Source organism: Pyxicephalus adspersus, chromosome 1 (assembly GCF_032062135.1).
Source record: "Pyxicephalus adspersus chromosome 1, UCB_Pads_2.0, whole genome shotgun sequence".
NCBI lineage: Eukaryota > Metazoa > Chordata > Amphibia > Anura > Pyxicephalidae > Pyxicephalus > Pyxicephalus adspersus.
The window spans coordinates 136,167,807-136,180,406 of NC_092858.1; the positions used below are offsets into that span (position 1 = coordinate 136,167,807).

A 12,600-nucleotide genomic window follows, 5' to 3' on the forward strand; every position below is an offset into this window, starting at 1 on the left:
TTGGACAACTGACTACAGCTGTAAAAAGTGTAATTCTTCAATAAATCAAATTAACATCTCACAACAAATCAAATTTATGGACACCACAAGTTGAATTTGTTTTTTTGATTTGCAGATGTCTTGTAAGCAACAACCTTGAGGTAAAACAGGATAGGATGACAGGCATAAGTCATTTAATAAAACTAAATATAAAGGAAATATGTAAGCTTTGTTTACTTAATTGTAATAATGCCAGCTGCCTGGCTGCCACTTTTTTAATAATTGCCCAAATGCTATCTTGAATTTTAAAGTGTTGCTTTAGAGAAGAGAGAAATGTTCAGGAAAATCATTATCCATTTCAGGTACTATAACATAATAATTGGTTTGCATCATCTGGCTGTGCATGGACAGCCAAATTATCTACAGAAATATACCCTCCTTTCTAGACTGCATATTATACTTACCATGAAGTTACATGTATGTCTTTTAGAAGGCTGATGAATCTATCAATCAGAGGGACACATAATGGCCCTAAGAGGTTGTCCCAATTTGGCTGCATGTACTCTGAGGCTCTCCGTTGGGCATCACTCTCGCAGCAAAGGGTGTCTCCACAGGGTGTCACAATGTATGATATGAAGTAATAATTACCACTAGAGGCCTAGAAATGGAAAAGTAATAAATAAACAAGATGTGAATATATATAGCTTATTCCAAAAATACAATACCTACCCCACTATAAACTATTGTGGTGAACAATGTGCTCTGGTATCTTGTTCGTACACTTGGTAGAGCAATAAAAACTGTTCTGCTGGCTATGGCTATGCAAAATATCGGCTTTATAAATCATATATGCCTACAGCTGTTCAGGCTATTTAGCCATGGTCCATGTAAAGTATGTAGAAACCTTTTACCATACCATTGGTGGTTATCCTGCCTATTTGCTGCCCCACTCCAAAGAAAGCAATTATATACTTCTGCATTGTGGAGGTAACATGGGGAGAACACACATACGACAAAGGCTAAACATTAAGCCACAGCATCATCTATAATACAGCTTCTCTGGTACAGAAATAAAAATTTACTGACTGAAATAGCTACCCGAAATATATGTGTTTTTTTTATTAGTGAAGTGGCTTTATAGGAACGAAAATAGATTTGTTTTCCATGCATGAAATATGCTCCTTAACAACTTTCATTTAATAAATAAATAACAAAAGCAAGAGGCTAACAGAAACCTGGGTCGTGAGAAAAAGTGTGGTTTCTCTGGTTACCTTCTTCTGCCCAATTAACAGTAAAACAACATGTTATGCAACCAGTTTCAAAACATCCTTTGCTAAAATGGTGGTACTCTGAAAAGTACTCGAAGCACGATGATGCTATTTGTAGAGCCCTGCACTAAAAATAAACTTTTTATAATAAATTGGGTTAAAAATAATAAGGTAATTGTAGTTTTCCCTAGAAAAATGCCTCCAGCAATTCTGTAAAAGAACAAGGTATATTTTATTGTGAATTATTTTCATAGAGCTATTCAGAATCACACCATTCTTATAGTTCTGAATGATGTGGTGAAGGGATAGAATCACTGTCAGGTTTGTGTCAGCTTCACTGATAAGATTTACTCTTATTTACTATCTGAATGACAAAATGCTTCTAAATGGTTCCTTTCCTACCCTTTTCTCCATAATTCTTTTCCCAGTTCCTCAACGGGAAGTCAGGGAAAGCTAATCAATGAGGCACACAAAAAAACAATAAAAACCTGACAAAAATTTTAACTTGAATAACAAAAATATCAGCACTCAATTCTTTGAAAATCCCTTTACTGTAGTTCCATAGACACTGGCCCTAATTTAATAAAGCTTACTTAGGCTGGAGAGGATACACTTTCACCAGTCAATAATAATTTGCTATTTGTTAGCAGATGTTTTTAATCCTGGACCAGATCCATTCCAGACTTTTTGGATCACACAAGTTCACTGATAAAAGTGTATCCTCTCTAGTCTTTGAGAGCTTTAATAAATCAGGGCCACTGTGTTTTGTGGGCACAGTAGTCCTTTTGTTTCAAGGCCCAATATCTTTATGTTTGTGACAGTGGTTCACTCCTTACTTCTGGGAAGGAAATGCAAGCATGCAGCCAGAAGCAATATCTTCAGCATCAAGAAAGCATGCTGCAAGCCCACTCCACTTTTGTGAATAAAGTAATTTGCAACCTATCATATTTGGCTGAATGAGAGTAGTTGGGAACATGGTTGGGGTCTAAGCAAGATCTAAACAACTAGTGGTATTGACTAGTGGAGTGACAAAGTCAGCCCAGTGGTGTTTCCCCATTGGTAGCAGGACTGCATATTACATATATATAATAGAATCATTCACTCTGCAATTGTGTGTAATTTTCTGCACTACAGGTGTATTATTTTAGTACCACTTAAAATAACCTTAGTAGATTGTAACATGTTTGGTTAGCTATACATATTCCCAAATTGAGTTTATCAATATCCCAACTATATCTGAATGGCCAAAAACATTAGGATTTTTATTTAAGCCTTGTGACAATTATGGAGGAAAATGAAGAAAATGCTAATCAGATTATGTCAATCAATTGGGGCCACATACCCTGATATAAACGAAAGCCAGGGTATTTGCTTGTTGTGGCAAAATATTAAAAGTAATTTACAAATTCATTCCATAGTTCAGGAATGTACATAACACAAATTAATAAGTGTTTCATATATAAACAAGATTGAAATCAATCCTGCTGTGTCCTGAGGCACGAGGGTTCCTTTTGACTTGTTAGCTAGACATAGTTTCCCTAGATAGATTAGAACAATTGAACAGGTTGTGTCCCAACGTGTTTCACCTCTAAGGCCCTCTTCAGGGGACTTTATACAAGATGTTGAATTGCTGGCTGTATACATAGTTACATAGTTACATGGTTACATGGTAGGTTAGGTTGAAAAAAGACATAAATCCATTAGGTTTAACCACTAGGGAAATAAACATATCCCAGACATAAAACCCTATAAGACATAGTTGGTCCAGAGGAAGGCAAAAAAAAACCCTGGTACAATTTGCTTCAACGGGAAAAAAAATTCCTTCCTGATTCCATGAGGCAATTAGATGTTCCCTGGATCAACAGTCACTGTTATTTTTACTTTAAAGCCTTAATACCCAGTTATATTCTGTGCTTCTAGAAAAGTATCCAGCTTTTTCCTAAAGCAATTTATTCAATACAAGCATATTACATATATAAATATATTTACGAACATTACTAGGAGTGTTTACAGTGCAATAAGCAAATATAATTTGTAAAACAGTGAATAATCAAAAAGAGTTTGCACAATGTTGAGTCAATACAAAAACAGTCAGCGGAAGTATACAAAAATTGAACGGTTGAGTATATTGCTGCATGTACCATTTGAAAATAATAAAGCATAATCCATAAACAGATTATAACAGCCATAATACGATTTCAAGTATATAGCGCTTTTACATATATGCTAGATATATGCCAAGTAATTCGCAACAGAAATAACATTGATAGTGTTAAGAATCAAAAATCAAAGTGTGGAAATAAATTTGGCTATATTGCAAACACTGTTACTAAATCCAATAGTAGAGTAAGCTAAAAAAAATGTAGTTGATAAAGAAGTTGATTAAAAGGTACTCACATGATGTTGTTGGGGAAAAGGTCGGGGAAATAGAAGGGATTGGGTTCACAGAATAAAAAATACAGTGCACTTGCATTTTTTCAAAGCATTTTACAAACATCCCAATTAATCCTATAGAAGGCATGATTAGCTGGAAAAAACTGAGCTATGTTCTGCTCTGTTGGAGAGATTTCTCTTTATTAACTGTCATGGTGACAACAGTTTCATCAGATACAAAGTGATGCAAAGTCTGAAACTCTACTTTTACTTTCCCATTAAATGTTTGGCTGGAAAAACAGTTTAGGAAAAGGACTATGAAGACACTAGAATAATAATATTAGAAAATGCTTTTTTTATAACAAGAAGGGAAGTAACAAATCATAATATTCTAGAGTAAGTATATCTTTATATTCTCTGCTATAAAATGTATGCATGAAGGAGAGTAGGGAGGCAGCTGTCCAAGGTCATTACACTCCCCCAGACTAAGTAATTACATGTAGGTATTTAATTTAACCAGACTTGTTGAGCTCCTAATATGAACACCAAGATTTATGGAGCCACTGGGAGTTCCATTACATAAACGGAGAAGATTGTTAAGTGCAATGAAGCATGCTTTTGGTTAATACAGTTAAAATTTCATATACCATATTGTGACTTGTTGTTTTAAGTTCAGATTTAGCTTAGCTTTTGTTTCACTTACCATGTTTCTGGCATTTTTCATGGAAAAAGCTGCCATGCTACAAACTTTTGCACATATACAAAATTACATAGTAAGTCAGGTTGAAAAAAGACATAAGTCAATCAAGTTCAACCACTAGTGAAATAAACATATCCCAGATTTAAAACCTTATGGACATAGTTGGTCCAGAGAAAAGAAAAAAAAAATTCTGGTTCAATTTGCTTCAAAAGAGGAAAAAGATACCTTCCTGATTTCATAAGGCAATCTGATGTTCCCTGGTTCAACAGTCACTGTTATTTTTACTTTAAAGCCTTAATACCCAGTTATTTGACCTTGTAGGACTGCGGCAGCCTAATAAACCAGTGAGGTCTGCATCCCTGAACCCACAGTTCACTCAGAATTCATAGCACCACCATTGATAGCATTATTCATGGGGATCTAAACTCTAGCACATAGGACTCACTATTCACTAGATCACTAGTTAGATCACTAGTTAGATCTCCACTCCAGCACACAGTCACACTCCCCAGTATCTATGATATTAAACATCAAAAGGAAAATGGTGCCTAAGATAAGGATCACCTTTTTGTTTATTGTGGTAAACCCCTTCATTTATATCAAAAAGAAATGGCACTTTCAAGATGGGGTTTAGTATGATATTAAACAATAAATGATAATGGCAAGAAATAGGAAGGCAGTAGGTAGGTAGGAAGGCAGTGGGATCACATAGTCATGTGTTGTGTAAAAAAAACAAAACACACATAGCTAGAGACTTAAAGGAAGAGGGGCAGCCATGTCTGTACTCTCTGATCAAGTGACTACAGTACCATCTAGGCCAATGCAGAAGCAAGCATCGACCACTGACTAAAGTCCAAATTTTAAAGCTAAGTAACATTTCATTATTAAACAATGTTAAATAGTTATCTTTGTGTCTTTTAACCTATTACTTTTTTTTTCAGTACACCTTTTTTTTACATCCTTGATCCAGTAAATGTGCGTTAATGCCTACTCTTCCTTACCATGCAACCAAATACAAATGTTAAGCCAAATCCAAAACATTCACTAAAATGGCTATAGCAGTACACTCTGTCTAGAAGCCTAGCTTATAACATAGTTCATTGTCTTTAATCAATCGGGGTGCTGATCTCAGTGTGCGCTACCTACTCGTCTGCTTTATGCTATGGTTTCTTCTTATGGCTTCAGTGTCACAACAATGTAATGGCCAACCGGACAAATCACAGCACAGCAGAGGACCGGGTAATCAGAACACACAGAAGTGTCAGATAGCTCCAGTGGCAAGAGATCAACATTTCACTAAATTTTAAGTCCTGACCAAGAAAGGGCATTATTAAGCTTAAGCTTGACTTACTTTTATTTGCTCTACTTACTGACAAGTAAGGGTCTTTTACCACCAAATGAACCCCCCAAAAATCTGCGCTTACCTTCTCTGGGGAACCAAAAGCTCACATGCTGCGCCAAAATCTAACTGTGCTAAGATCTCAAAAGCAAAATAAATTAATTTGTTTTAAGTGACCAAGTACTTATTACTATCGTATGCCAGTATCAAACACTTTTTCATGTCATTTATCAAATAATAGACTTTTTAGGTTTACTTTTCAACTCAGTAAGCTTCTTCAGATTTTCCTAATTAAAACCACATAATTAAGATTTAATACAATAATATGATGTGGGAAAAAGTAACTACAAATCAATCTGCTTTTTTGGCAGTGAATCATGAAAGCTAGAGCTGACCTATGTTCAAAAAGAAACCTTTTTGTTACTTACAAAAATTACTAAATATATTACCCTATGATTTAGTTTACCAGATAAAATGCAAACTGACAAAACTTACAGCAACCAGTTAAACTTCTTTATTCAGTGATTTTAGTAAAGTTTTGCACATCACCATCACATACTTTCTATAACACACTTAGGAATAGCCTTTTAATAGACATGTACTACTGGTTGGCTCATTTCAGATTTTATATTCTGGTAATTACTATACACCATCAAATAAACATGTAGGCTCTCATTGCTGGTCCTTTTTAAAATACTAATACTATTATTATTATTTTATTATTATTATTTTTAAACAGGATTTATATAGCGCCAACATATTGCGCAGCAGCACATTAAAAAGGGGTTGCAAATGACAGACAGTGACACAGGAGGAGGAGAGAAGCCCCTCCAAAGGAGCTTAAAATCTAGGAGGTGGGGAAAGTATCACACAATAGGAGGGGAGATATGGAGTGGTGGGAAGTAGTAAGGGGTTTAAGAGACAGGAAAAGAAAGGTAGGCAGGATTGAGAAATGGGTTTTGAGTGCTCTTTTAAATGAGCAGAAAGTAGGAGCAAGCTTAATAGGACGAGGAAGACCATTCCAGAGAGTCGGGGCAGCTCTAGAAAAGCCATGCGTGTGATGAGGTTATGAGTGAGGAAGACATTAGGAGGTCATTAGAGGAGCGAGGAAATCGGCTGGGGGAGTATTTTTTTTTACCAGGTCAGAAAGGTAAGTGGGACAATAACTGTGGAGGGATATGAAGGCAAAGCACAGGAGCTTGAATTTTATTCTCAGGTCAAATGGAAGCCAGTGTAGAGATCTGCAGAGATGTGGCGGAAGAGGAACGGTGGGAAGGATGGATGAGTCTGGCTGCAGCATTCATAATAGATTGTAGAGGAGAGAGTCGGGTTAGTGGAATACCAGAGAGGAGGAGGTTACAGTAGTCCAGACGGGAGATGATGAGAGCATGTACAAGGAGTTTGGTGGTCTCTAGGGACAGATAGGGGCAGATTTTGGAGAAGGTGTGCAGGGGAAAGTGACAGGACCTGGAAATGTTCTGAAAATGGGGGTAAATGAGAGGGCCGAGTCAAAAGTGACACCAAGACAACGTGCCTGAGGGGGGGGCCGAATAACAGTGTTGTTAACAGTTAGAAATATGTCAGGGGGAGATTTGGAATTAGAGAGAGGGAAGATGATGAGTTCTTTCTAGCAGCCTGGCTGTGCCTAACTGCAATACTTTTCATCCGTCATATACTGTAGCTGAAACAAGCATGCAGCCAGGAAATGTCAGAATGAAGTTTAAAGTTTCGTATCTCTTTACTTGTTCCGGATGAATGGCTCAAAGAGAAAAAAGGACAGCAACTGCAGCCTCTACATTTCTCCCATGACAAGTTCCCATTAAACTTCTATAAATAGTAATGATAGTAATTTAATTGAGTTTAATCTAAAATAATGCAAGTCACATTTCTTGTGAAGTACTAATTCAATGTACTGTATATTGTAGATTTAGCTGTGCTACAGAAAAAACATTTAGGTTTATTGTCCATTTATAGGTAATGGATCACCTCATCATCAAACACTTGAGTGTGTCCTGTAATATTTTTGGATCCCATCAGAGAACTAAAACTCGACCAGTATTGTGACTCAAGGCCCCTTGCATTGTTGTTGGTCACATCACATGCTGTGTAGTGCTTTTGCAGCTCAGGTTCATTTTTTTCTGTAACAGAAGGCTCTAAACTTTACAGTTTACAAACTATTATGTTTAAATATTCCTCAGATAAATGTTTTACAAGCAGGAATTTTCAGATGTCTGCATAACTGCTCATCTACTTACTGAGTCTCCCACACCTCAGGGGTTTGGTATAAAAATGTCAAAAGGCTGCAGGTGATCAGGAGCAGGTTCTTAAGTGATTTTAGGTATATTCTAAAAAGTTATTGGTTTCCCTGTACAGTCAATGCCCGACTGAAACCTTTTATAAATAAAAGATATAAAATCACTATTTATATGTATCAACACCATACTTTTATACTCTCATTACAGCTTACTTCCCCCTTTCTGAATTAATGTTCTGTCTACTTATAAGTAAGCAGACACCACAAACAAACCAGATTCTTTTCTACCAAACATTTCTGTGATTATCACAGAATAATTTAATTCATTAACTAATATAGTCAACTAGAGCCAACTGGCGCCCCTTCCCATCCTATATTACTAATGTGAGATCAGTAGGGTACTCCCACCACTGTCAGTGACATTCTGCCCATGTGTTGCTTTTTTTACATAGTATGTAATGAGGATGACCCCATTCTGCACGTCTAAAAGTAGCCGTTCCATTAGCCTTTTAAAGAAAAGATAAAAGCCAAATATGCGCAGTACTTTATGACAAGTAATTCAATAAAAGGACCGCAGAACTGCTAGACCTGGTATAGGATGTAGCCAGTGGAATATACTTCTGGCTGAGCTCAGATCAGCAACAGCAGTTTCCTTACGTTCTCAGTACAGGTTTGCTTTAATATTTAGAAAGTTATGTGAGAGGACTCCTGTCCATCTCACACTGCCCCTATACCACATACCTTTTGGTTCATAAAAACAACCTAGTAAAACTGGAGAACTGTGACAAGTTCTCAAAAGCTAATAGACATTTTGGCAATGCAAGAAATACTGTATTTACCATGTGCTTAGCAAAGCCACCCATACCCATAGGCATAAGACAGGTCTCTATAAACTTATAAAGCAATCTTTCATACGAGAGATCCTTCTATAAACGTTAACAATCTTTACTACACCAAAGACTATAAAGATGACAAACTAAACATGTGACAGTGCCAATTAATATACACATAATACTTTCAGGTACAGGAAAAGCCCATGCATGCATAGTTTAGTAATTTCACTGTTTCATGGAAAATTGAGAAAAAATGCTTAACCACTAACAAATTTTCTGCCAAACTTTGTGTACAAGAGAACATTCATAGGCATGGCCTTCCTTAGGAATGAAATTGTTTGACTGGTGTGCAACACTAGAAACTGACCAATTCCTGAAACCACGTCTAATGATTAAAGGCATATTAAATAAATTCCAGAAATGTCCTTTTTTATTGGTATTGTAGTCAACTTCATTTTTTCAATGAATGGAAGTTAGGGAGATATCATATGTGTCATATCACATATTTCCATATATGCCCTCTCTTTCTTGTTCGGGAATTTGTGCATTAAAAAGTGTAATATGCATATCTACTTATCCAACTTGCATGAAATGTTTGCACTGATAGTAGTGATATGCTGGCTATTTCCCACGGGCATTTCGTGTGCTTTTCATGCACTAGTTGAAAACTCCAAAAGTACGGATGTAAACAAAAATAATAAAAGCGCTATAAATTACCCCTTATCGGCCCTGAGGAACAGGAAGCAGAGAAAGAACTGTGTGAGTGGTACTGTGATTGACTGAAAATAGTAACTTTTTAGCCCTGATATATAAGGAAAGCAATGTGAATTAAGTTTAATGCATGACTAAGGCCCTACAATAAAACCTTTTGTAAGTTTTTTTAAGTACACCCTATTACATACACAATGAGTGCCATGTAATGTATGAGCTTGTTTCTGGAATCTGTAAAGTATTAGGAATAAAGTTGGGTGACAGGGAGGATGTAAACCTGCAAGCAGGATTACCAGTAGCTGCTCAATGGCCAAGGAGTAGTGTAGCTAAATCCAAACACTTTGAGTTGACATATTGTATTGTAACATTAAAAAAGTGTGACATATTGTGCAAGTATGCTGAGAATAAAAGTCAAGATAAACAAGGCAATTCTGAAGGGGGCAGAAACAGCAGCACCCACGTGAAACAGCAAACAGGTTAAACAACAAACAATGATGGTCAGCAGCATACAATTTTATGTCATGAATATCCGCAGTCCTTCATTTGATAAGTATGTCAAAATGCAACATCCTGAATCCTTGGTCCTGTTTTATTAATGCTCCCCAAGGCTGGAGAGGATACACTTTCATTAGTGAACCAGGGTGATCGAGCAAACCTGTAATGGATTTCCTAAAGACATTTGCTATTTGTTAGCAACTGTTTTTAAACCTGGATTAGATCCATTCCAGGTTTTTGGAACACCCAGGTTTACTGATGAAAGTGTATCCCTCCAGTTTTGGAGAGCTTTAATAAATCAGGCTCCTTACGTCTGAGCCACTGTGCAGCTCTGGACATCCCATACATCTCCTATAGCCCAGTGGCCATAACCTGGGTTATAAATACAACATAATGCAGAAAAAATTCCATAAGCCTGGGAGTGGCTAATGAGGTTCTAATGCTTTAATGTAAGTTGCTAAATGTGTTGTACTACTAGTATCACTAGTATGTAAATATGTAAAATTTACCTGTCAATGATACTTGTAGTACAACACACTTAGCAACTTACATTAAAGCATTGGAACCTCATTAGCCACTCCCAGGCTTATGGAATTTTTTCTGCCTAATGTTGTATTTATAACCCAGGTTAAGGCCACCCTTGACACCAAGGAATTCTCTGAAAGTATTGCCGAATATTATGAATATGCGTAAATGAATACAAATACAGACCGCACATCACACAAGAAAAGAAAAAAAAAAAAAAAGAAAGATGTTTAAAGGTAACACATAAAAAAATAGAAAAAACTTTAATACTTACAGTGTTCTTTTGAGCCACCATATCCTAAAATTAAATAAATTAAGCCATTAAAAATTATCACATTTTTTATAATTTTTTATAAAAAATATAGATTTTTGTCATGCCAAAGAACGAATTAAAGCCCAACACTGGTTGATATTAACAATAACAAAACCAAAAACCATTGCTAGGCATAGGACAAAAGTAAGATGGCGGCAACCAATGATGAAGGTAAGTGGTTTAGTTCCAATTTAAGAGAATAAAAAAACTCTTCTAAGTAAGCCAAATCTTTCTTTGTTTTTGCATCGTGAGCTACCTTTCCCATCCATTGCTGTTCATTGGGAGGGTTTCAGCAGCACAATAAATTCTGGTAAAGCAAAAAGAGGGGTGAAGGGCTAAATGTGCCAAGTTGCTAATTGACAATCTACAGGCCTAAGAATCAACAAAAATAGTGCAACTGTCCCCCATCACATGCAACTGGTGGATCACATGCAAAAAGCGGACTAACATTTATTAGTGAGACCAAGGGAAAGGGGTAAGGGTAGATACACTTACAATTACATATTGTTGATAGGAGGCCAAAGTTCTAATTTAAAGCTCAACTTCAGGCTAGACAATTTCCTAGTCTTCTGATTGCCTACATACATATATATATTGTACACAGCATTTTCTTTTTCCCTTTTTATTTCTCCTCCTTACTGCTGCTAAGCATAGCAGTCAGATAGTGACAGACGTATGAATGCTGTTCTGTGTAGCCCACATCTTTTTATCCTGGTCCTCATCCTAAGGGTGGTAATTATGCAAATATTGAATTTAAGCTCTGCTGCCAAAGCTTGTTTTGGTGTCAAGCCTGTATGGACCTTCCTAAACAGGCATTGTGTATATCCTTATAGTTTGGTAAATGTGATAAACATCCAGATTGGTAAAATGTGATCTAGATGGGTCAAGTCTTTCACTAATGAGGCTGTTAAATGATTGACACTATAAGGTTTAATTAAATATTTTTTTACCTTCAGGGATAATGACGTATCAGCATCCGTATCATGATAAATAATAACATTATTTGCCATGTCAAAACTTTCTCGAACGCCAAGATGGTAAAAAAGGGAGGGCTGTCTTCCTACGTCGCTCATGTCCACCACAGCAACATCTGTATAATAAACAGGAAAAAAAGTTATCATACAATAACAGTGGAATAATATACAGTAAAAGTAGAATTTGCCAGTTGTGTAAAAAGAAAATATTGCATTGATGTGCATTACTAATCAGCCACAACATTAAAACATTGTCCTAATATTGCATAGATCCATCCCCCTTGTGCCACAAAAAAGCTCATGCCCATCAAGACACAGGCTTTCACTCTGTCCTATGATATTTAGTAGCAAAACACTAGCAGCAGATCCTTAACGCCCTGTAAATTTTGAGGATGGATTACTTTTTTCAAGCAGATCCTCAGGTAAGTAACGCACACACACTTGGCAATCCATCTAATCTAAAAGAAAACACAAGTTATTAGACCAGGCCACCTACTTCCTTTGCATCTATTTATTCCATTGGTAGCGATCTCATGTGCGAGGGGCACATGATGTGCCAGCATGCGTGCTCTGACACCTTTCTCTCAGGCTATGTACACACGTGCAGTAATTGTCGTTAGAAAACAAACTATTAACGACCAATCAACGAATATTCACGAATATTTTGAACGATCGTATTGTGCACGAAACATCCACGATCACTGAACTGCTGTACACACAATAGTTAGCGAACAATCGTCGCCCAATCCGATCCGCCGAGACGGTCGTTCGTTTTCCAGCTGCGTTTTTCTGTGCATACAATTTAAACAGGCTAGTCTTTCTTATATCCCTTGCAC

General features: G+C 36.6%; 1 protein-coding gene across 1 annotated transcript in view; it reads right to left on the reverse strand.

The window, feature by feature from the left end:
* The window catches only part of MAP3K15 (mitogen-activated protein kinase kinase kinase 15), a 78,916-nt gene that overhangs the window by 42,909 nt on the left and 23,407 nt on the right, over positions 1 to 12,600 (reverse strand). The window contains exons 2-4 of the mRNA XM_072415291.1: positions 11,741 to 11,880; positions 10,752 to 10,775; positions 444 to 637 (exon numbers count right to left, since the gene is read on the reverse strand). Coding sequence (XP_072271392.1) covers positions 444 to 637; positions 10,752 to 10,775; positions 11,741 to 11,880 — 358 coding nt within the window. The remainder of the gene's footprint in view (positions 1 to 443; positions 638 to 10,751; positions 10,776 to 11,740; positions 11,881 to 12,600) is intronic.